Source organism: Salvia splendens, chromosome 17 (genome assembly GCF_004379255.2).
Source record: "Salvia splendens isolate huo1 chromosome 17, SspV2, whole genome shotgun sequence".
Classification (NCBI taxonomy): Eukaryota; Viridiplantae; Streptophyta; class Magnoliopsida; order Lamiales; family Lamiaceae; genus Salvia; species Salvia splendens.
Window position 1 is genome coordinate 3,311,487 of NC_056048.1, and position 22,586 is coordinate 3,334,072.

Sequence of the window (22,586 nt, forward strand, 5' to 3'; positions counted from 1 at the left end):
TATAATTTTAAAAATATATAAAGTATTTATACTATTATATTTATATTTTACGGTATATACCTTAATTTACTATACATACCGAATTTCGGTATGAAGCGGTATACCGCGATATATGAAAATTCATACCGTTATACCAAAAAGATTTCGGTACGGTATTACCGAAAGATTTCGGTAAGGTATTATACCGTACCGAAAATCACGGTATACCAAAAGTTTGGTATTTTCGATATTTTTTCTATACGATAAGACCGGTATTTCAGTATTTTTCTCCAGCCCTAATACATACTACTCTTCTAATATAGTAGTCAACCTTTGTTTAGTATGGTTACGTGTCCAATTTTATAACACAAAAATTTTACTACTAGTCTTCTAAAATAGTAGTCAACCTTTGTTTTAATTATGGTTATGGTTATGGTCATGGTTATGGTTATGGTTATGGTTATGTGTTAAAATGATAACACCATTAAGATGACACTGTACCACTAAGGACAATCGTTAGATTTATGAGCAAATTTATCCTTAGTCTTCCACGTGGCAGACTTGCTTGCCTATGTATCGTAGATTGCTTGATCATCTTTGATTTCATATCGCAGATTCCTTGAAACCATATGTCGTATTGCTTGCTTATGTATCGCAAAATGTTTGCCTATATATCACATATTGCTTGACTAGATTATCATTTCAACTATGGAGTCGCCATAGTGCTCTAATTTCGTATCTTATATTGTTTGGAACTATACACTGAATTGCTTACCAGTATATCACATATTGATTGCATATGTATTGCAGCTTGCATGTTATTTGTTGTCACGTTGTCACTTTAACAGTGATATCACCCTAACGCACCCATTTGGTTACGTGTTCAATTTTAATTATCCATTCATGCATATGAGTCTCATTTATTTATGACTCGGGTTTTAAGAAATGTTAACAAAAGTAAGTGAAAAAAATTAGTGGAAATTATATATGTTAGTTTTAAATGAAAAGTTACAAGAATGAGTTAATGGAATTAATGTGAGTCTATATATCTTTTATACTAGAAGTGAACCGGGACTCCTGTTCGTGTACAGACCAAAATAGAAAAACATGCTCCTATTCACGAATAGAGGGTGTACAAGAGAAAATTTTTCTCAGATGAAGGCCAAAATCTAATTACGTCCGTTGAAGAATGCCTCGAAGTATTATCAATTTCATAATTGCATGACATATAATGGAAATAATAAACATCATGTGTTACTATCTAGACGTAGAATAGTAAATGTTTAAAAATAAATATTTTGTATTAATTAATTTAACTGGACATGTGACAAGAATATGAATGCTAATTCCTCTATCCTAACTATTTTTTTATAAAAAAAAAGTACAGTATAAAAATCGCTTCAAAATTGGCCTTTTCAGGGTTTAATGATATGAACTTGAAATAGGGAGAATCGATATAGATTGTAATTAACATAGACGAAATGGATCGGGTTTGTGAATGATTTATTAAGTTGAGATAGGCAGAATGAATACCGCCCAATTCACGCTCTCCACGAAAGATTTACTTCAGATTTTCCAAATTTTTGGTAAGTAATGAATAATTTTTTGATATATTAAAAGAGATACTGTTGCTTTGTTCTCTTTTGTTGGGAAGATCCCACATATGTATGCATCGGAGGCAAGGTACTTCTATTGTTAGGGATGTTAATTCGGCTGGTCTATCGAATTTTTGGATAATTCTATTCAGATTATTGATTAATTGAGTATGAACTAATTATATTAAAATTTTATCGTGGTAGAAGTTTACAAATCTAACCCTAAATGTTACGAGATAATCGATGGGAATAATCGGGTTGAACTTTTATCAGTTAGATATTTTCAACCCTAACCCTATTCAGACTACGGGGTATTTGGGTCAGTTTACGGGTTTCTGAATTGCATTGACAATCTGACATTCCTACCTTCAACCAACGGCCGATGATTTGATGATGATTCTGAACTGGGTATGTATGGGTTCACCCCACTTACAAACCCGAATTCGCTTAAACTGAACTGGTCTAGTAGGGACGTCGCCCTTGCTAGACAAACAGATAGGCAAAGTTCAAAACAAAAAAACTTGGCAAGACAAAACATACTGAAAACTTAAATAACTGAAACCATACATATTGGGAACGTAAATAACTGAGAGCAAACATACTTGGAACGTAAATAACTGGAAGCATATCATATAAGGCCCACGTAATATCATTTCACAATAGCACCTTTCATAAAACTTGTACTTTAAACATAAAGCCCACAATAATAGTGTAGGTTAGAAAAGCCCACATAAAATCTTAAGTAGAAAGCTTGCACATAATACTTTGAATAAGAAAGCCCACGTAATCATATAGGAAAGAAAGCCCACAATTATATGTAGGATAGGAAAGCAAATAAAAATACTCTAGTTCGAAAGCCCACATAAAATACTTTTCGTAAAAACTGTATAGTAACTGATAAGCCCACGCAACATCATATCTTAAATACTCTTCGTAAAAACTGTACTGTAAATAGAAAGCCCACAATTATATGTAGGATAGGAAAGCCCACATAACTACTTTTCATAACAACTGAAAACTAGACAGAAAGCCCACAAAATACTTTTCATAAAACTGTACTTTAAACATAAAGCTCGCACATAACATCATATGTAAGATAGGAAAGACCACCTCGTTTAATTTCCTTAACTTGATTTCTCGCTCTGATCTTAACTCGCAGAGATAGTCCTTTGTGAAAAATATAAACATAACAACATACTCCCTCCGTCCCGCACTACTTGCACTTATTTCCTTTCTGGGCGTCCCAAGTTATTTGCACTCTTTCCATTTTTAGTAACAATTTATACCTACAGCCGTAATTGTTGACTTTGTCTATCACTCATTCCTTAATCTCCGTGCCCAAAAGGAAATGTGCGAGTAGTGCGGGACGGAGGGAGTACTAATTAGACTCAAGACAAATATCTCATTGGAAAGCTTGTCTCCTATTAAATTCCTTTTATTCTTTCGTTCGTCTTGAGAGAATTTCTAGAAACTCATATATTATTAAATTAGAAAACTTTAATTAATTAAAACTAAATCTTCATTAAATTAATTATTTCGGGAAAGCTTAACTTAATTCCACGAACTTTGGACGTCGTCCCCATCTTTGTTCGATCTTTCACGGCCGCTCCAAAATAATTAAGTCCAACTCTTAGTCACATTAATCCAGCACATTTCTTCTTTATTAAATCTACAGGCCCGAATAATAAACCCTTTACTTTGTCCATTTAATTAAATTCTGACCCAAGTCAAAAGCCTTCTTAGCCCATCCACTAGTAATTAAATGGCCCAACATTTCTTGTAGCTTAATGCAAAAACTATGGGAATCGGCCTTCCTCTATTTTTCCCCAATTATCTTCTCCCTCGTTCACGCCTTAGAGCATCGGTAACGCTAGGGGCCGGGCCGCAAATCGCGAGTCCCGGCCCGTCCCATGCGTTACACGGAGGCGAGTCACGGCCCAGGCCGCTCCCGGGGCCGCGTTCCCGGCCTGGTGAGCATCCCGCGGCCCGGCCCGGCCTAGGGTTACACGGTGCGGGACGGGCCGCAAACCCCCAAAATGTATTTTTTTTTTATTTTTTTGTCCATTTATACCCATTTCTTCAATATTCTTCCACCAATTTCTCCATTTCTATCCTCTAAATTATTTCAATATTTTTTCTAGGACGTGTAATTTTTATTTTTTAGGATTTAATATTTTTTTTTTAGGATTTGTAATTTTTTTTCTCTAGGATTTGTATTTTTTTTCTAGGATTTGTAATTTTCTTTTTTCGACTGAACAATGTATTTTCCCGGTTTGAATTGTTCAACGTATTGCATTTACGAATAAAATAGGTTGAAGTTGTGAATAGTGTCATTTATTAGTTGCGGCCCGGGCCGCAACCTGCAGGGTTACAGCAGTTGGGGCCTGGGCCGCAACTGTAGAGGAATGATGACGTGGAGGGGACTTGGGGCCGGAAATGGGGACGAGGTTAATGATGCCCTTAACACAGCAGCGTGTCCTAGCTCTCTCTCTCTCCGGCGAATTCAGCGTCGCCTCCTTCCAACCGCCGGTTCCCCGTCACCGGCGTCGAAGTGCCTTCCTCGCCGTCTCCTTTCCCCCACACATTCATTCCCTAATTCAAAACTTAAATCCCTAAACATCCCATCTCTCTTTTCTTCCTCACACATAGTTTTCAAACTCGATGCGCCACCCTCGGCTTGGGGCCACCGTGCTTCGCCCGTGAGCCATTGTCGGCGCTCGCCCCTCATTTCGCTGCAGCATCACCCCCGCTACGCCCCAGTCCAACCACCTCTGTCGGGCTGTCTGCGATCATTTCCCGAGCAGCAGCTAGGTTCTAAGTCTCTCTCTCTCTTATTTCTTTTACAATTAGCTAAGTTTTACTTAAGAGGTTAAAGGAATTTAGGTGCTCTACTATCCTTGTTATGTCAAGCTTGGTTCCTTATCAAAACATCTATAAAACTAAAAGCTTACTGAGATGTGATGCTATTACTTAAATTTTTATGATTCAAAAGCTGAGCAAGGGTGAGGGATTAGCTTAAAGGAGTTGTTACTGATATGCTTTGGTTCTTATGATGTGCTGTTCTATGTGAATGAAATGGAGTTATAAGGAAGGGTGAGATGATTACCTTGCCTTTGCAGGCTGACTGGGGTTCTAGCTCCTCGATGGAACATAATAAGTTTTCCTAGGCATCTTCTTACTTTCACTCTCTCCCTACCCTCTATTCTTTGTCTACTGATTGTGAAGTGAATTTGTGGTGAGAGGGTGGAACTGGATGGCTATGTATACATATATATATATAGGCCGATATAGATGTTTGTTGGGATTTGGTCAAAGGGGTGTGTGCAGAGAGCTCTCTTGGCTTCTTGCTAAGTATGTTGGAAGCAGATTTTGTGCAGGTGGGGATCAGTTATTTTGAGCTAGGAGTTGGCTCCCTTTTTCAAGTCTTCTTTGGGTATAGCATGCTCATTTTGGGTCTGTACTGCACAACATCAAGGGGCTGTCCCCTAACTGATTTTGTTTCATGTATAGGACACTCTGAAGCTCTCGTTGCAAGAGGGGAGAGGTTGGAGCTGGAAAAATATTTTCACAGGTAGGAGGTTTGTCATATTTGTTTTATTCTTGCTGGTCCTCCTTGGTATTAATTGTGTAGTACTTTGGCTGCAGATTATACTCCAAGGACTTAAATGGAGATTGCTTTCTTGTTGCAGCTCTTGCAACCTATTGGGATTTGGTCAAGATTTTGATTAGGGACAGCCAACTCTTCCTTGGCTATTTGTTAACTACTTTTGACATTTTGTGTAGGTGTACTCATCTTCAATAACTCCTCCTTGTTTGAATGTTGCAGGTTTGCAACTGTTAAGAGTGGAAGAAAAGGATGCAGGGGCAGACTTGCCCTGATTGGGTAAAGTTTTTATTAGCTTCTGAAAAGCATGAGTGTCCTAATTGTCTCCATCGAGTAAGCTGCCGGTAACTTTGATCTATTGGGAATTAATGAGTCTTGGTTTCTTATTGTAGGAAATGGAAAAGAGGGATGGGCTTCGAAGTGGCTGATCTTCAAGCTATTGGGCCGAGCATAAAAGAATTTGGGCTCAAGAGAAATTAGACATAGCCAAATACTTGTACTTTATATCATTATGGACTTGATTGCTTATTTGGAGTTGAATTCCTTTGTACTAAATGAAATTTGAGAATCTTATTGATCGATCGTAAACGTCCAAATGCTCCTTTAATTGTTGCAACTTTATGCGAAAAAAAAATCGTCTAGCCATTCAATGTCCTTTGATAAGAGCTAAAAAGATGTCAAAAGTCGGGGTGTTACAGTTATGCCTAGTGAGCTTAAGACCTTTTACACATTAATAGAGAGTCTTTTTTATCAATGGTGACAATATGTCAATCCGAGAGCATCAGTCGAGGCATAATTTGTCTTACGCTAATAGAATTTCTTTAATTAATACTAGTAAACAATTTTCTCATGTATGCATATTATTAGCTCAAAATTGTTGTAAACATTTTTCTCATGTATGCATATTATTAGCTCAAAATTGTTGTAAACATTTTTCTCATGTATAAGTATAAAGTAAAATTATCAATGTTTTGGACTGAAGTATATTTTGTTACGTTATAAGATATCAAATGGATTCCAGCTAGTACTAGTAAAGTTGATATTTTTGACATGCAGTATTTTATTTTCAAAATGTCGACATTACTAGTTTTGTGTAGGGCTGGCAAATCGTGCGGATTGGGTCGTTATCGGGTCAACCTGATAATGACCCAACTCAATAAGGCCTAACCTGAACCCGGCCTGTTAAGGAAACTGTAAATCCGAACACGAACCCGACCTGCTACCTTCAAATCCGAACACGACCCGCACCCGACACGAACCCGTTATCGACACGATATAATATGGGTTGACACGACACGATAACAACCCGAACCTGATATTACATGATTAAAACCTAATATTACACGATTAAACCTTAATTTTTAACCTAATTAACACAATTAAAATTCGTTTTATAAAATTTAAACCTAATTTATAAGAAATTAAAAATTAAAGTAATATATATTTTTATAAATAATAATAAAAATAATAATATTATTTCTTAATGGGTTACCCGTATCCGACCCGCATCCGACCCGAACCCAACCCGAAATTATCGAGTTCTTAATGGGTCAACCCGATAAGGACACGGATCCAATAAGACTTGACCCCAACCCAATAATTTCGTGCGAATTCGTGTCAGATTATCGTGTCGTGTCGAAAATTGTCAGTCCTAGTTTTGTGTAATATGTAGACTTATATATTGCATATATAGAATATTCATTTAATGCGCCACAAAAATAGTTTTCGACGATTCCAATTTTCAAGGACAATGTAGAAAAATGGAAAAATTTGTCAAGTGTATGCTATGTTTGAAAATGGCACTCACTGTGAACCACACATCATAAATTTGTTTTTCCAATCTAATTGACTAAATAATGTAAGTGCTATTATTTGAAAATGAAACTCACTGTGAGGAATAGTTTAGAAGAAAACTTTGGATCGTTTATCTCTAATATATTAATATTTTATAGGATTATGGTTTTTGTAATTATGTTAAATATGATTTTGTTTCTTGTTTCGTCATCCCATCGCGTTTGTATCGTTTATCTAGTATAGTAATATGAATTATGTTAAGCGTGATTTTGTTTCTTCTGGTTTTTTCTCGTTTCTTATTCAAATTAAATGATTATCTCTCACATTTTAGATATATATTCACATTTCTTAAAGTTGTCGAATTTATTTGTTCAGTTGAGTATGCTAGTTTCGTATGCATACATCGTATGAATTAAACCAATAAATACCATGGACACCAATTACCTAACTTAGTATGCATGATAATTGATTTGAATTTGCTAAATTTATAATATTCTAACAACTCTAGATTTAAAAATTATAAATGATGAAAAGGCGTGTAAACTGGAGTAGACAATAAAATATTGAGATGAATTTGCTAAATTATAAAATTCGAACAATTCTAGAATTTGCAACTTTATTGTTTTATCAATATTGAGGGAATAGCGTAAGAAAAATTATGCCTCGACTGATCGGATTGACATATATAAAGTATATTTTATACTATTATATTTATATTTTACGGTATATACATTAATTTACGGTACATGCCGAATTTCGGTATGAAGCGGTATACCGCGGTATATGAAAATTCATACCGTTACCTTACCGAAAGATTTCGGTAAGGTATTATACCGTACCGAAAATTACGGTATACCAAAAGTTTGGTATTTTCGATATTTTTTCGGTACGATAAGACCGGTATTTCGATATTTTTTCCTGCCCTAATACGTACTACTCTTCTAATATAGTAGTCAACCTTTGTTTTAGTATGGTTACGTGTCCAAATTTATAACACAAAAATTTTACTACTACTCTTTTAAAATAGTAGTCAACCTTTGTTTAATTATGGTTACGGGTCAGTGTTAAAATGACAACACCATTTAAGATGACATTGTACCACTAAGGACAACCGTTAGATTTAGAAGCAAATTTAACCTTAGTCTGCCACGAGGCAGACGTGCTTGCCTATGTATCGTAGATTGCTTGATCATCTTTGATTTCATATCGCAGATTGCTTGATACCATATGTCATATTGCTTGCTTATGTATCTCAGAATGTTTGCCTATATATCGCAGATTGCTTGACTAGATTGTCATTTCAACTATGGAGTCGCCATAGTGCTCTGATTTCGTATCTTATACTGTTTGGAACTATATACTGAATTGTTTGCATATGTATTGCAGATTGCATGTTATTTGTTGTCACGTTGTCACTTTAAGAGTGGTGTCACCCTAACGCACCCCTATGGTTACGTGTTCAATTTTAATTATCCATTCATGCATATGAGTCTCATTTATTTATGAGTCGGGTTTTAAGAAATGTTAACAAAAGTGAGTGAAAAAAAATTAATGGAAATTATATATGTTAGTTTTAAATGAAAAGTTACGAGAATGAGTTAATGGAATTAATGTGAGTCTATATATCATTTATACTAGAAGTGAATCGGGACTCCTGTTCGCGTACAGACCAAAATAGAAAAACATGCTCCTATTCACGAATAGAAGGAGTACAAGAGAAAAATTTTCTTAGATGAAGTCCAGAATCTAATTACGTCCGTTGAAGAATGCCTCGAAGTATAATCAATTTCATAATTGCATGACATATAATGGAAATAATAAACATCATGTGTTACTATCTAGACGTAGAATAGTAAATGTTTAAAAATAAATAGTTTGTATTAATTAATTTAACTGGACATGTGACAAGAATATGAATGCTAATTCCTCTATCCTAACTATTTTTTTATAAAAAAAAGTACAGTATAAAAATCGCTTCAAAATTGGCCTTTTCAAGGTTTAATGGTATGAACTTGAAATAGGGAGAATCGATATAGATTGTAATCAACATAGACGAAATGGATCGGGTTTGTGAATGATTTATTAAGTTGAGATTAGAAAAGGGGGCAGAATGAACACCGTCCAATTCACGCTCTCCACGAAAGATTTTACTTCAGATTTTCCAAATTTTTGGTAAGTAATGAATAATTTTTTGATATATTAAAAGAGATACTGTTGCTTTGTTCTCTTTTGTTGGGAAGATCCCACATATGTAAGCCTCGGAGGCAAGGTACTTCTATTGTTAGGGATGTTAATTCGGCTGGTCTATCGAATTTTTGGATAATTCTATTCAGATTATTGATTAATTGAGTATGAACTAATTATATTAAAATTTTATCGTGGTAGAAGTTTACAAATCTAACCCTAAATGTTACGAGATAATCGATGGGGACTAATCGGGCTGAACTTTTATCAGTTAGATATTTTCAACCTTAACCCTATTCAGGTTACGGGGTATTCGGGTCAGTTTACGGGTTTCTGAATTGCATTGACAATTTGACATTCCTACCTTCAACCAACGACCGATGATTTGATGATGTAACTTCATTGTATGTTTCTTTTTTCTCTTCGTCTAAGAGATACGCGAGTCTTACATTTATATTGATTTGCTAGCGTGGTTTATGTTTGCTATATTTCTTTTGTTCTTGGTGATTTTGCTTTGTTTTACTTACTTGTTTAAATAAATTTGTTTATTTGGTTATAAATCATACCCTTGTTTGTAGGGAAATCATTTTTCGTCTTTGTTACTCTTTTTTCGTCTTTAAATATAATTAAATACTCCCCCCGTCCCATTTTAGGGGTCTCATTTGATTTCGGCACAAGTTTTAAGAAATATAAAGGAAAGTTGGTGAAAAAATAGTGTAATATGAGTTCCACTTTTATATATTAGTTTTATATTAAAATGTGAGTGGAAAAAAGTTATTAGAATGTGAGGCTTATTATCGTTTATGAAATATTCCAACCGTGACTCCTAAAGTGGAACACCCAAAGATGGTAAATCAGGACTGGTAAAGTGGGACGGATGGAGTACAAAATTGTTTTTGAATTTTGTGTTAGAAATAGTGGGAAGAAATTCCCAAGCCGTGTACAGGCAGTACTCTAACTATTACAATCGAAAGGAAACTTTGCAACAAAAAGAGGAATGAAAATTACAATGGAAATAAAGCAAACCAAATTTATAAGTTGAGTCGAGGAAAGCCCTCTTTCCGCAAGACAAATTACGCCCCGGCTAGTGCTCACGGAATGGCGTATTGCCCCCAAAGATAAAACGACTTCCTCCTAGCGTGTAGAAGCACCTCAAACCCGCTAGGCACCGGCGAACTTGATGGAGTTCCGAGAATCGAGCTAGACAATGCTCCTAAAATGCTAACTAGAATGCTTGAGAGCTAGAGAAAAGATAGAATGTTTTGTTTGTGTGTCCACATCTCTCAAACCCACATGCCTTATATAGGCTAGGTGTGACCATATGAGAGGTCTTGGCATTAGGGATCTCATAATGCATTTGGAGGTTACACCATATGAAAAGCCAAAGGCCTAGCTTTTTGAAATTTCACACGTTTTTTTCCTACAATCCCCCATATTGGTTAGAGCGCTAAGCTCAAACCAAAACCAGACACAAATGCATGTATGCAGACTCTTTTGCTCAATTCTCGAGAAACAATATTGCATTTGGAATAGTAGCTTGTGGCTTTGAACTTTCCATAGTCAACACTATCGGGCATACCGGCGGCCTGGTGGACGTGATGCCTTAAACCATTCCTCCTTAGTGTATACCGAGACAATAATATTGACACAATATTATTTACAAACTCATCAGTTCTTACGTTTGTGTCCTTTACTGGCCATGGAACACCACTTTGGACTCATAAGTGATTCACTTGTTGAAGCGGCCAACACTTTTTCACTTATATAGGTGATTCTTTTCCAGGTATCCTGCAATACCCACCCCCTCGAGGTTTCCAAGAATCATTAAATGTCAAAACTTAGCCTCCTACCACATGCAGGTTACAACACTCAATGCTTTCTAAAGAATGGGCGAAGATTAAAAATCTTCCGAGTGTTACAACTAGATTCATATAGCTTCGTTTTCCCATTGAACCAAGCCCATGGGATCTCCAATCGTATGGTTGGGTTACCACTATAATCATCTTTTAAGATGTGGTTTTCAGTCTCATTCCTTTTAGCAATTTATGCAATTGATCACGGTTTAAACCTTTCGTTAACGGATCCGCTAAGTTATCAACTGACCTTACATAGTCAACTGTGATAACACCACTTGTGATCAATTGTCTGACGGTATTATGTCGCCGACGAATATGTCGAGACTTACCGTTGTATAAGCCACTATGTGCTCTCCCTATAGCTGCTTGGCTATCACAGTATATCACTACTGTCGGCACTGGCTTCTTCCAACATGGAATACATTCTAGGAAATTTCTGAGCCACTCGGCTTCTTCCCCTGCTTTATCCAATGCGATAAACTCAGATTCCATGGTGGATCGAGCTATACACGTTTGTTTCGTCGACTTCCACGAAACAGCACCACCCCCCACAGTGAACACATAACCACTGGTCGAGAACGAGTCTTTTGAATCAGAGATCCAATTTGCATCACAATACCCTTCAAGTACTTGGGAATATCTTGTGTACTGCAGCTCAAAGTTAAGAGTATACTTCAAGTATCTCAAAACCCTACGTAGAGCTTTCCAATGTTCCTTGCTTGGGTTGCTCGTAAATCGGCTCAGCTTATTCACCGTACACGCATGATCTGGTCGGGTGCAGTTTGTGATAAACATCAAACTCCTTATGATCCTTGCATATTCTTCTTGAGCTACAGGCCCGTGTGCTTACTCAAATGCACGTTGGGTTCCAATGGAGTCTTAGCTGGCTCACAATCGAACGAGTGAAATTTCTTTAGAACTTTCTCAATATAATGAGATTGTGTCAGAGCAATTCCCTCATGATTCCTTTTAATTTTGATTCCGAGAATCACATCAGCTAAACTCATATCTTTCATGTCGCAATTTCTCTTAAACATATTTTTGGTTTCGTTGATAATGGCACTATTGCTGCCCGTAATCAACATATCATCTACATAAAGACACACAATAACAAAACCGTTATCTGTGTTCTTAATGTAAACACACTTTTCGCACTCATTGATAGTGAATCCATTTGCCAACATCACGTTGTCAAATTTTAAATGCCATTGTAATGGTGCTTGCTTCAACCCATATAATGATTTTACCAGTTTGCATACTTTACGCTCTTGCCCAGACACAACAAACCATTCGGGTTGTTCCATATATATTTCTTCTTCCAGATCACCTTTCAGAAACGCAGTTTTCACATCCATTTGGTGAATATCGAGATTGTGCAAAGCAGCAATCGCAAGAAGCACCCGAATGGAAGTGATTCTCGTAACAGGTGAATAAGTATAAAAAAAGTCATACCCTTCTTTCTGCTTAAAGCCTTGGACAACTAGGCGAGCTTTGTACTTATCTATAGTACCATCAGGCTTATATTTCCTTTTCAGAATCCACTTGCACCCTAAAGCCTTACAGCCTTCAGGCAAGTCTACTAACACCCAAATGTTATTTCTCATGATGGATTCAATTTCACTGTTGATAGCTTCTTGCCACCACGCTGCATCTGGGCCAGACAGAGCTTCCGCCAATGACTTTGGTTCGTCATCCAACATAAAAGTTATGAAGTCGGGACCAAATGTTTTAGCAACTTTAACTCTTTTACCACGTCTTGGTTCAACATCCTCAGGACTTGACCTCGTCCTTTTTGAAGGATTAGAACTAGTGGATTCATCCATCATTCTTTCACTAGAACGATCCTCTTGCCTCTTGCAAGGGTAAACATTCTCAAAGAATATAGCATTCCTTGACTCAATCGTTGTTCCTTCAGCCACGTCAGGCACAGCTGATCTATGGACTAGGAAACGATAGGCACTACTATTAAGTGCATGGCCAATAAATATTCAATCGACTGTTTTAGGGCCTATTGCAACTTGTTTCGGAGGTGGCACTTCTACCTTCGCTAAACACCCCCATACTTTGAGGTATAAATATGAATGTTTCTTCCCTTTCCACAACTCATAAGGAGTCACATCCCTATTTTTTAGTGGAATTTTATTCAGGATATGATTCGCTGTTAACACAGCCTCCCCCCACATGTTCTGGGATAAACCAGAATTAATCAACAGAGCATTCATCATCTCTTTAAGTGTTCGATTTTTTCGTTCAGCAACTCCATTTGACTGGGGAGAATATGGAGCTGTGGTTTGGTGAATTATACCACTTGCATGGCATAATTCTGCAAACGGCGCTACATACTCACCACCTCTATCACTTCGAACACACTTAATTCGACAATTAAGTTGATTTTCGGCTTCATTTTTGAAGTCTTTAAACGCTTCAATTGCCTCATCTTTACTTCTTAATAAGTAAAGGTAACAATACCTTGTGCAATCATCTATAAATGTAATGAAGTACTTTTTACCACCTCTTGTTTGCACAAATTTCAAATCACATACGTCTGTATGGATCAATTCAAGAGGTTTTGTGCTTCGCTCTACCGAATGGAACGGCAGTTTAGCCATTTTGGCTTCAACACACACTTCACATCTTTCTTGTGAGTTAAACTTATCTACTTTTAGTAAATTAAGATTTACTAGTCTTTTTATAGCATTTAGATTTACATGTCCCAATCTATTATGCCATAAAGCAAATAAGAGAACGTGTCATCTTCCTTATTGCTTATTCCTTTTCCACGGTGAATGACCGTAACATTCAGCTCAAAAAGTCCATTCACTAGGTGGCCTTCACCTATGAACTTTCCATACTTAGTCAATAAAACCTTTTCACACTCAAATTCTAGTGAAAATCCATGATTTACTAAAAGTGAGCATGACACCAAATTATTTCGGATGTCTGGGACATGCAGTTCATCCTTAAGGGTATGAACTTTTCCAGATCCTAATTTTAGGAACACATTACCCACACCAACCACCTTAGAAGAGGCTTGGTTTCTCATACGTACTTTTCTACCTCCAACAGATTTGTAGGTAGAAAAAACGCTTCTCTCGGAGCACACATGACATGTGGCACCCGTATCAACAAACCATTCATTTGGATTGTTACCATGGTTCACGTCGGAGACCATTGCGACCACCTCGTGATCTTTGTAGTTTATAACAACACGTTCAAATAATTTGCACAATATTGCCTCCACCAATAATTACACAATTATATTGAACCATATGTGCATTGGTATATTCAACAACCCATGCATCCCAATTACTACCACCAAGTCTAAATTGGTTTTGCTTGTCAAATGACAAACGATAAACACAATTCTCAAGAGAGTAGATCTCAAGGAATTAACCATTTCGTAGCCCATGAACATTGGTACTGTTCGTTTCTTCATTCCAGCTTTGAAGCTCATGTTTTCTCCAACTTCGATTGATATAACCCTGTCTTAGAAGAGTACAATAATTTGTCTTGCGACTGTTAGAAATAGTGGGAAGAAATTCCCAAGCCGTGTACAGGCGGTACTCTAACTATTACAATCGAAAGGAAACTTTGCAACAAAAAGAGGAATGAAAATTACAATGGAAATAAAGCAAACCAAATTTATAAGTCGAGTCGAGGAAAGCCCTCTTTCCGCAAGACAAATTACGCCCCGGCTAGTGCTCACGGAATGACGTATTGCCCCCAAAGATAAAACGACTTCCTCCTAGCGTGTAGAAGCGCCTCAAACCCGCTAGGCACCGGCGAACTTGATGGAGTTCCGAGAATCGAGCTAGACAATGCTCCTAAAAAGCTAACTAGAATGCTTGAGAGCTAGAGAGAAGATAGAATGTTTTGTTTGTGTGTCCACATCTCTCAAACCCACATGCCTTATATAGGCTAGGAGTGACCATATGAGAGGTCTTGGCATTAGGGATCTCATAATGCATTTGGAGGTTACACCATATGAAAAGCCAAAGGCCTAGCCTTTTGAAATTTCACACGTTTTTTTCCTACATTTTGTTGTGCAATATTTTCTATTGGATCTAAGGATAATCGCCACAGATCACAAAAGTTGATCGCTTACCAAGTTTCGTCCACGAAATTTTGATACAAAACTTATCATTTTCATTTTTAATGAGTTTGAGAATTGACAATGACTTGGAGCCAATTATAGTAAGCTTGTGCATAGATACAAAGATTAGAGAATCCGAGTTGGGATAGATATATATTCTTCTCGTTTTTAACATGGAATAGGTACATGCACCGTATACATAATTTAGGATTACATATTTTATGTGAATAACACAATAACTTGGACCCAAGATATATTAATCTTATATATCGACCAATAACCAAGATGATATGTTTAGATTTCGAAAATGTATTTTGTAACTATAAATCATACGCACATCTCTACACATAAATACATGAACATTAAAACTCGTGAATAAATACACAAACTTATGCATTGTTAATTTGTTATACTCCTCCATCCATTATTAAATGTCTTATTTTTCTTTTTTCTTTCGTCTATCAAAAATATTTAATTACTTTTACTGTATTTGGCAAGTGAGACCTACATTCCACTAATTCATTTCATTCACATTTTATTATAAAATTAATATATAAAAATGGAACTAACTTTTTCTATTCACTTATTTTATAAAGTCAAACAATTTCTTAAAATTCATGTCAATTAGATATGGATATTTAATCATGGATGGAGCCATGGGAGTAGTTTTTTCCACAAATTGAATACCAATAAAAACTAAAGAGAATATACATGCCGACGTATGTTAACTTAAATACACCTCACAGGCTCACACACTATCTTTCTCTAACATCACCCCCATGCTGTTTTTTTTTTCTTCTTTTATATTTGACACCAAATTTTTAATCTTGTTCCATATATAGTCCCCTCCTCTAATTTAAATGGTACACAAAATGACATTTGATTTTAGAATCAAATTTAAATAAAAAACACCCAAATCAAGTTCATTTATTTAGGTGTCAACTCCTACATACAATCAGGAGTGGGGAGTGGATGCAGAAAAAAAATATTGATAGAAGCTATGCTTTCAGAAACTTATTTTTAAATTTTGCAAAAGAAGTTTTGAAAAATAATTTTATTTAGAGCGTATAATATTTCATAAGTTAAACGAGATTGTTTTAATTAAGTGGCAACAATTAAACCGCCAATTCATGTTCAATTTGTATTTATTTAGACGTCGATAGAACTTTTTTTTATTAAAACGTTACTACTCTAAGAAAGTATAATTTTTAACTTAGTTATTGTTGATAATATCATTTAAAGTCTGATGCTAAATAGCATCGTTTTCTCTCAAGCTTATAACTATAACAATAGTAGTAGTAAGTACTCCATATATATTAACGCTAGTAGTCGGCAAAAATGCCTATATTCGGTATGTTTTAATTGTTAATTACAGCTAGAATTTGAATTTATGAAAATGACTCTTTTTCATAAATACTTCTTTACCATTGATATACTATTCACATTTAGTATATTTATAATTGTGAAAAGTACACATGAATAATAATTATTGCTAGGTCAATTAAATATGGCTCATAGTTGAAGACCTACTCCGATACCATGATAAATATCCAGAGGGATCCATCCTAAAATAAATTAGCGATAGAGGAAGTGGCCCACAATACTTACTTTATGAGGTAGCGGTTTCAGTTCTCTTTTTACATCAAATATGAGATATTGTAACTTTTTCAATCGCAAACAAATCTTATATCCTTATGAATCTTATGAGTGGTCTATGTATTATTATAATCTATATATATCCCCTCCAACTCAACTAATATTAAGGCAAATCTCATCACTCATGCATTATTATTAAACCATTGCAATACTATGTTTCTCTGAGTTAACCTCGTACAATTGTGTAAACCGGTTTTCGAGCTGCTTCACATGCCTATGCTTTGAACATTGTGACTCCGCCTCATACTCAAATCTTTTGATAATTGTGAAATAGTGATCTCTGAATCTCAACTCAGGTATGCTAAGCTTCATCATTTTAGCTCTATTTAACTCGTTGTTTCTGATTAATTATTTCCAGCTTGTTTAGATCAAAATATATTGATCAATCATGGAGGAGGTGATTAGGAGGTCTGCAAACTACGAAGCCAGTATCTGGGACGACGATTACATTCAGTCGTTCGAAAGTCCGTACACGGTAAAACTAGAATCATTAATCACAATTCACGCACAAACACATTGAATGTATTTTACACAATGTGTTGATTCATGCAGGGGGAGAAGTACGTTTGCGAAGCTGAGAAGCTGAAAGATCTGGTGAGAATACTGATCCACATAACTGAAGATGAGCTCGACCAGCTTCACCTTATCGACAATGTGACGAGACTAGGCCTATCTGGCCACTTCAAGGAGCAGATAGCAAAAATGTTAGAGAAGATATATGAGGCACAAGAATGGTTAGAAAAGGACTTGCATTTCACGTCTCTCAAATTCAGACTTCTCAGACAGCATGGTTATCACGTTCCTCAAGGTTATAACACATTTGAATGAAACTAAATTAATTAATAACAATATTTTCTTAACTAACTAACTAATCCTAAATGGATTTGTTGGTGCAGAGGTTTTCTGTAGTTTGATGGATGAGGAAAGTAATTTCAAGGCCTCCCTGTGTGAAGACATGAGAGGGCTCGTATCACTGTATGAAGCTTCGTATTTAAGCGTGGAAGGGGAGAACGTAATGGATTTAGCCAAAGATTTCTCATTGAATCATCTTGCTCGAAGGCTAGAGCAAATCTCAGAGCCACGTCTGAGGGAGCAAGTGAGGCATGCTTTGGAGGTTCCTCTGCACTGGAGGTTGCAAAAGCTAGAAGCCAGGTGGTTCATACAAGCGTACGAGAATACATCTGAAGCAAACCTTACTCTGGTGGAGCTGGCTAAACTGGACTATAACATGGTACAAGCAACATACCAGCAAGAGCTCAAGCTACTGTCAAGGTAAAGTTAGTACTAGTAGTTTATAGTACTTTTTACTAAGATTGGAAGCGAAGCATTCATTGCTGATGAGTTACGATTTCAGTTGGTATAGAGAGACTGGTCTGCCAGAAAAGCTGGGATTCGCTAGGCACAGGTTAGCAGAGTGTTTCTTGTGGGCTCTGGGATTCGTTCCGGAGCCTCATCTTGGATATTCAAGGGAGATTTTGAGCAAAATTGCTGTTATGATCACCATAATAGACGACATATACGACGTATATGGCACCTTGGAAGAACTTCAATTGTTCACTCACACAATTGAGAAGTTAGTTTGATTGCTTACTTCATTCATAATCAACATATATTAGTCTTTATAAATTGCTACAATTCACATAAATGCCACAACCTTCAGGTGGGATATTAATTCACTGGACAGCCTTCCAGAATACATGAAGATTTGCTTCTTAGCTCTCTTCAATTCTGTGAATGAATTTGCTTATCATAATCTCAGAGACCAAGGTTTCAATGTTATCTCAAATCTGAGGAAACTGGTAAAAACATGTGTATCTATCATCTATATATACTGTGATTATGATAATGTCTTTAGGAAGTTTGGTAGTAATGTTTGTTTGTTGTTTCAGTGGGCAGAACTGTGTAGAGCTTACTACTTAGAAGCAACATGGTTTCACAGTGGTTATGTCCCAACCACAAATGAGTACCTAAATACAGCTTGGATTTCCATCTCTGGCCCTTTACTTCTGTTTTATGCTTACTTCACCACAAATCCTATCAACAAGAAGGAATTGAAGAGCTTAGAGAAATATCCCGGTATCATTCATTGGCCAGCCACAGTTCTTCGTCTGGCCGATGACTTGGAAACTTCATCTGTAAGAAAGCTATGTACTAATTTATAATATAGCTTAAGCCTCAATACATCCATGTATGAATATAGTGTGTTCTTGAACAGTACGAAATGAAACGAGGGGATGTTCCTAAAACAATGGAGTGCTACATGAAGGAGACGGGATGCTCTGAGGAGGATGCTCGCAAGCATATAAAGCAGCTGATAGACACGGCACTGAAGCGAATGAACAAAGAGATATTGATGGAGAATCCCATACAGAATTTCGGGCAGACAGCCATGAATCTTGGACGAATCTCACTCTGCATGTATCAGCATGGAGATGGTTTCGGCCTTCCACATTCCGAAACCAAGAAAAATATGGTGTGCCTTGTCGTTCAGCCCTTTCCCCTGCCTTGAATTCCTATGCCGCAGCTTTAAACATATGTTGTATTTCAATAAGTTGAGTCCCTATGCCTAGATCTCAACTCATCAGATATGTGTTCTGATCAAGAAGACTGGTTGCTGTTTGTTTCCTCATTAAGTTTCATGTCACAACATGCTTCTTAATTTGTATCCATCATTATGTATGATTATCAAGTGTGGTTTCTCTCTTTGCATAAATCAAACAAGTGCTTTTATACAATTATCAAGAAAAAGGTGGAAAATTGGCATGGCAACTTGAGATAGAATGAATACTACTTTTATTCCATGTTTCTTCATCTCTTTCTCATCATCAATCTCCTTCAGTTTGATCTTCTCTTCATCAACACTAGTTGCCTCCATTTGCAGGAGTTGATTGCCTAGTTCTTCCACAGTCATTTTTCATCTCTTCAACGTAAATGATTGCTGCAGTTTATTAACTTGTATCCAACATTCTGTATTATCAAGTGAGGTTTCTTATTATGTTCACATTATTGTCCAAAGTTCTCAGTATCCCCAAGATCAACATCAAAAGCAAGTAATATTACCCAAAAACCAAAGCATGAAAAGAGCCTTATCAAAATGCTCACAATTAAACCATACTCATCCTCAAGTATAAAAGAACAAGATAAAAGAGATGAAGCAAGTTTTAATGCATGATTCCCCTTTGGCCGACACAAAAAAGACTAAAAAAAAAGGACTGACTCAAACAAACAACAAACAAACACATAAAAACACATGAAAACACAATAACACTTATATGCATAAAACTGGCTTAAGTTTCCGGCAACCAACCGTCCCCACAGGCTCAAGGTCAATCCAATTGTCAACAGTCTCTGATTCCTCCACCTCCCTTCTTCAACTTAATCAGTTTGTCAGTTTGTCAAGATAGCCTTCATTTTTATCAACTGTTGGATTCACTCAGTCACTCATTTCTCACCAGAGATGTTAGGACCATTCACTTATCAAGCTGAACCATAGATGCTTTGAGTTCTACTAACACAAGATAGTTTTTTAAGGTCTTTTCTTTAGGTTGTATGGGGCTTGAGGATTACAATGTGCATAGGTTAGAGTCCTAGGGGTTCTAAATTCAAAAAAAATGTAAATAAAAATATATGAGAAACATGTGAACTTAGAGACAAAATTGGAAACAACCTCCCTATCATGATTCTGACTTACTCCCTGTAAAGGGGCTTCAATTGATCTGAGACCTACTCCCTGTAAAGGGGCAGAAATTACACCCACTAGGCCACTACAAAGGAAACAATCATAGCCTTCATTGTGCTTAGGGTTCACACCCTTGTATCATAAAATTCTTATAAAGCATATATATCATAACATTCTTATAAAGCATATATATCTCTTCACTCCCTTCACAAATTCCATTAATCCCTCTATCTGACAGCACAGAATAACTAGAAAGATATTGACTATGAGTAGCTTATCTTGGGAGAGACCTGATAAATCAAACAGATATCTCCAGACCAGATTTGATAGAGAAAAATAAATAGATAATAACAAATTTAAAAAAATCTAAAAGAGAAGAAAATGCAAACACTATATACAGCCAAATTTTAGTAAACCAGCTTGTTAAGATGGAAATATATTGATCATGGTGATGGAGGAGGTAATTAATTAGGAGGTCTGCAAACTACGAAGCCAGTATCTGGGACGACGATTACATTCAGTCGTTCGCAAGTCCATACACAGTAAAACCAGAACCATTAACTACAATTCATGCACAAACACATTGAATGTATTTCACACAATGTGTTGAACATTCATGTAGGACGACATTTATGAGGAAGTGAGAGAATGGCCAGAAAAGGACTTGCATGTCACATCTCTTAAGCTCAGACTTCTCAAACACATGTGATGAGTCGGCGAATTTTCGATGATGATAAATGCTCGTAAAAATAAATTACGACACAGAGAATTTTACGTGGTTCGATTTACTGAGGTAAATCTACGTCCACGGGAAGAAAAGAGGGCAGAGTTGTATTGCTTGATCTGTTTTCTACAGCTTACAAATACAAGCTTGCTATATGATATTCTCTCTCTTAGAGTTGGTGTCTCCTCTATCGGATCTAAGTTCCGTTTATATATAGAACTGAGATCGTGGCTTGCATCACCACCCTAAGTCGTGGAGGTCACGGAGGTCATGAGATCCTGCATGGCCACTAATTAGGCGGTGGCTTACATCATCAGTAATTATGTCGTGGATGTCGTGGAGGTCATGAGAGCCTGCATGGGTCCACCACTAGATAGATCGTGTCTCCCAGTCCGGTATTGCCGAGCAGCTTTTGCCGATGCTGAGACCGAACTGCTGAACTATTGCCGAACTGATACTCTTTCTTGGGCTTTGTGCTGGCTTGTTTAGTACGTACTCCATCACTACCCCCCCCCGAAAAGCGAAGTGAATCACTTCGGCATCCTGGATAATGGTACGGGGTAAGTTGATGTTTGTCCTCGGTCTTATGAAGTGAACTCTTCTTTGACCAGACTTGGTCCTTGGTCTTGATGAAATAAACATCTTTGACCGGACTCGTCTTTGGCCTGATGAAATAAACATCTTTGACCGGACTCGTCTTTGGTCTGATGAAATAAACATCTTTGACCGGACTAAGCTTGTGTCCTAATTTGGCGAGTTTTATCGCTCGGATCGGACTTTCCGTTGTCCTAATTTGGGGATCGGACTTTCCCTTGTCCTAATTCGGCGAGTTTTATCGCGTGGATCGGACTTTCCCTTGTCCTAATTCAGGCAAGTTTTATCGCGAGAATCGGACTTTCGTTGCAGTTCGTTTCAGACGAAGTGCTTGATTTTTAAGCCGAATTGTGGTCTTGTATCCTCTTTAGAAGCTTGGACTTCACAATCGTTGGCTTATTGCAGCTCGTTTCAGACGAACTGCTTGTTTAAGCTGAATTGTGGTCTTGTATCCTCTTTAGAAGCTTTGACGCACAATCGTTGGCTTGTTGCAGCTCGTTTCGGACGAACTGCTTGTTTAAGCTGAATTGTGGTCTTGTATCTTCTGTAGAAGCTTTGACTCACAATCGTTGGCTTGTACACGTTCTAAGAAGGGGATCAGCCTTCGAAGAACAAGATACCTCAGTTACATTTGTAAGAGACGACACTCACATAGACAGACACAACGCACGTAAGACAAACAAAAACGCACATAGGCAAAGAGAGCAAAATAAAAAACAAGGAAAGCACATAAGACTGACTGACCGACCGGACTGTCTCTTACAAATGGAACTTCTTGAGGTTGGAAATGTGCCATGTTCGGGGTACCTGTTCTCCTGACATGTGAGC

General features: G+C 36.9%; 2 protein-coding genes across 5 annotated transcripts; both read left to right on the forward strand.

Moving 5' to 3' along the window:
- Positions 1-3,911: 3,911 nt before the first annotated feature.
- Positions 3,912-5,766, forward strand: LOC121773453. Of its 3 annotated transcripts, XM_042170314.1 has the most exons (5): positions 3,914-4,385; positions 5,085-5,145; positions 5,220-5,304; positions 5,401-5,457; positions 5,571-5,766. In XM_042170314.1, exons 1-4 carry the CDS (start codon positions 3,980-3,982, stop codon positions 5,413-5,415), a joined length of 567 nt encoding a protein of 188 aa, XP_042026248.1. In that variant the 5' UTR covers positions 3,914-3,979; the 3' UTR covers positions 5,416-5,457; positions 5,571-5,766. The 3 variants fall into 3 exon arrangements, 2 of the variants coding, with proteins under 2 accessions (XP_042026248.1, XP_042026247.1); XR_006044755.1 differs by lacking the exons at positions 5,401-5,457; positions 5,571-5,766 and adding an exon at positions 4,941-5,007 and having other exon boundaries at positions 3,912-4,385; positions 5,220-5,394; XM_042170313.1 differs by lacking the exons at positions 5,401-5,457; positions 5,571-5,766 and having other exon boundaries at positions 3,915-4,385; positions 5,220-5,394.
- An 11,149-nt stretch (positions 5,767-16,915) lies between these two features.
- On the forward strand, positions 16,916-19,466 carry LOC121773788 (exo-alpha-bergamotene synthase-like). 2 transcript variants are annotated; one of them, XM_042170705.1, is made up of 8 exons: positions 16,916-17,057; positions 17,120-17,236; positions 17,314-17,569; positions 17,658-18,033; positions 18,116-18,334; positions 18,422-18,560; positions 18,651-18,896; positions 18,977-19,466. In XM_042170705.1, the coding sequence occupies exons 2-8, from the start codon at positions 17,150-17,152 to the stop codon at positions 19,268-19,270; spliced, it is 1,617 nt and encodes a 538-aa protein (XP_042026639.1). In that variant the 5' UTR covers positions 16,916-17,057; positions 17,120-17,149; the 3' UTR covers positions 19,271-19,466. The 2 variants fall into 2 exon arrangements, with proteins under 2 accessions (XP_042026639.1, XP_042026640.1); XM_042170706.1 differs by having other exon boundaries at positions 16,920-17,057; positions 17,129-17,236.
- Positions 19,467-22,586: the final 3,120 nt, after the last annotated feature.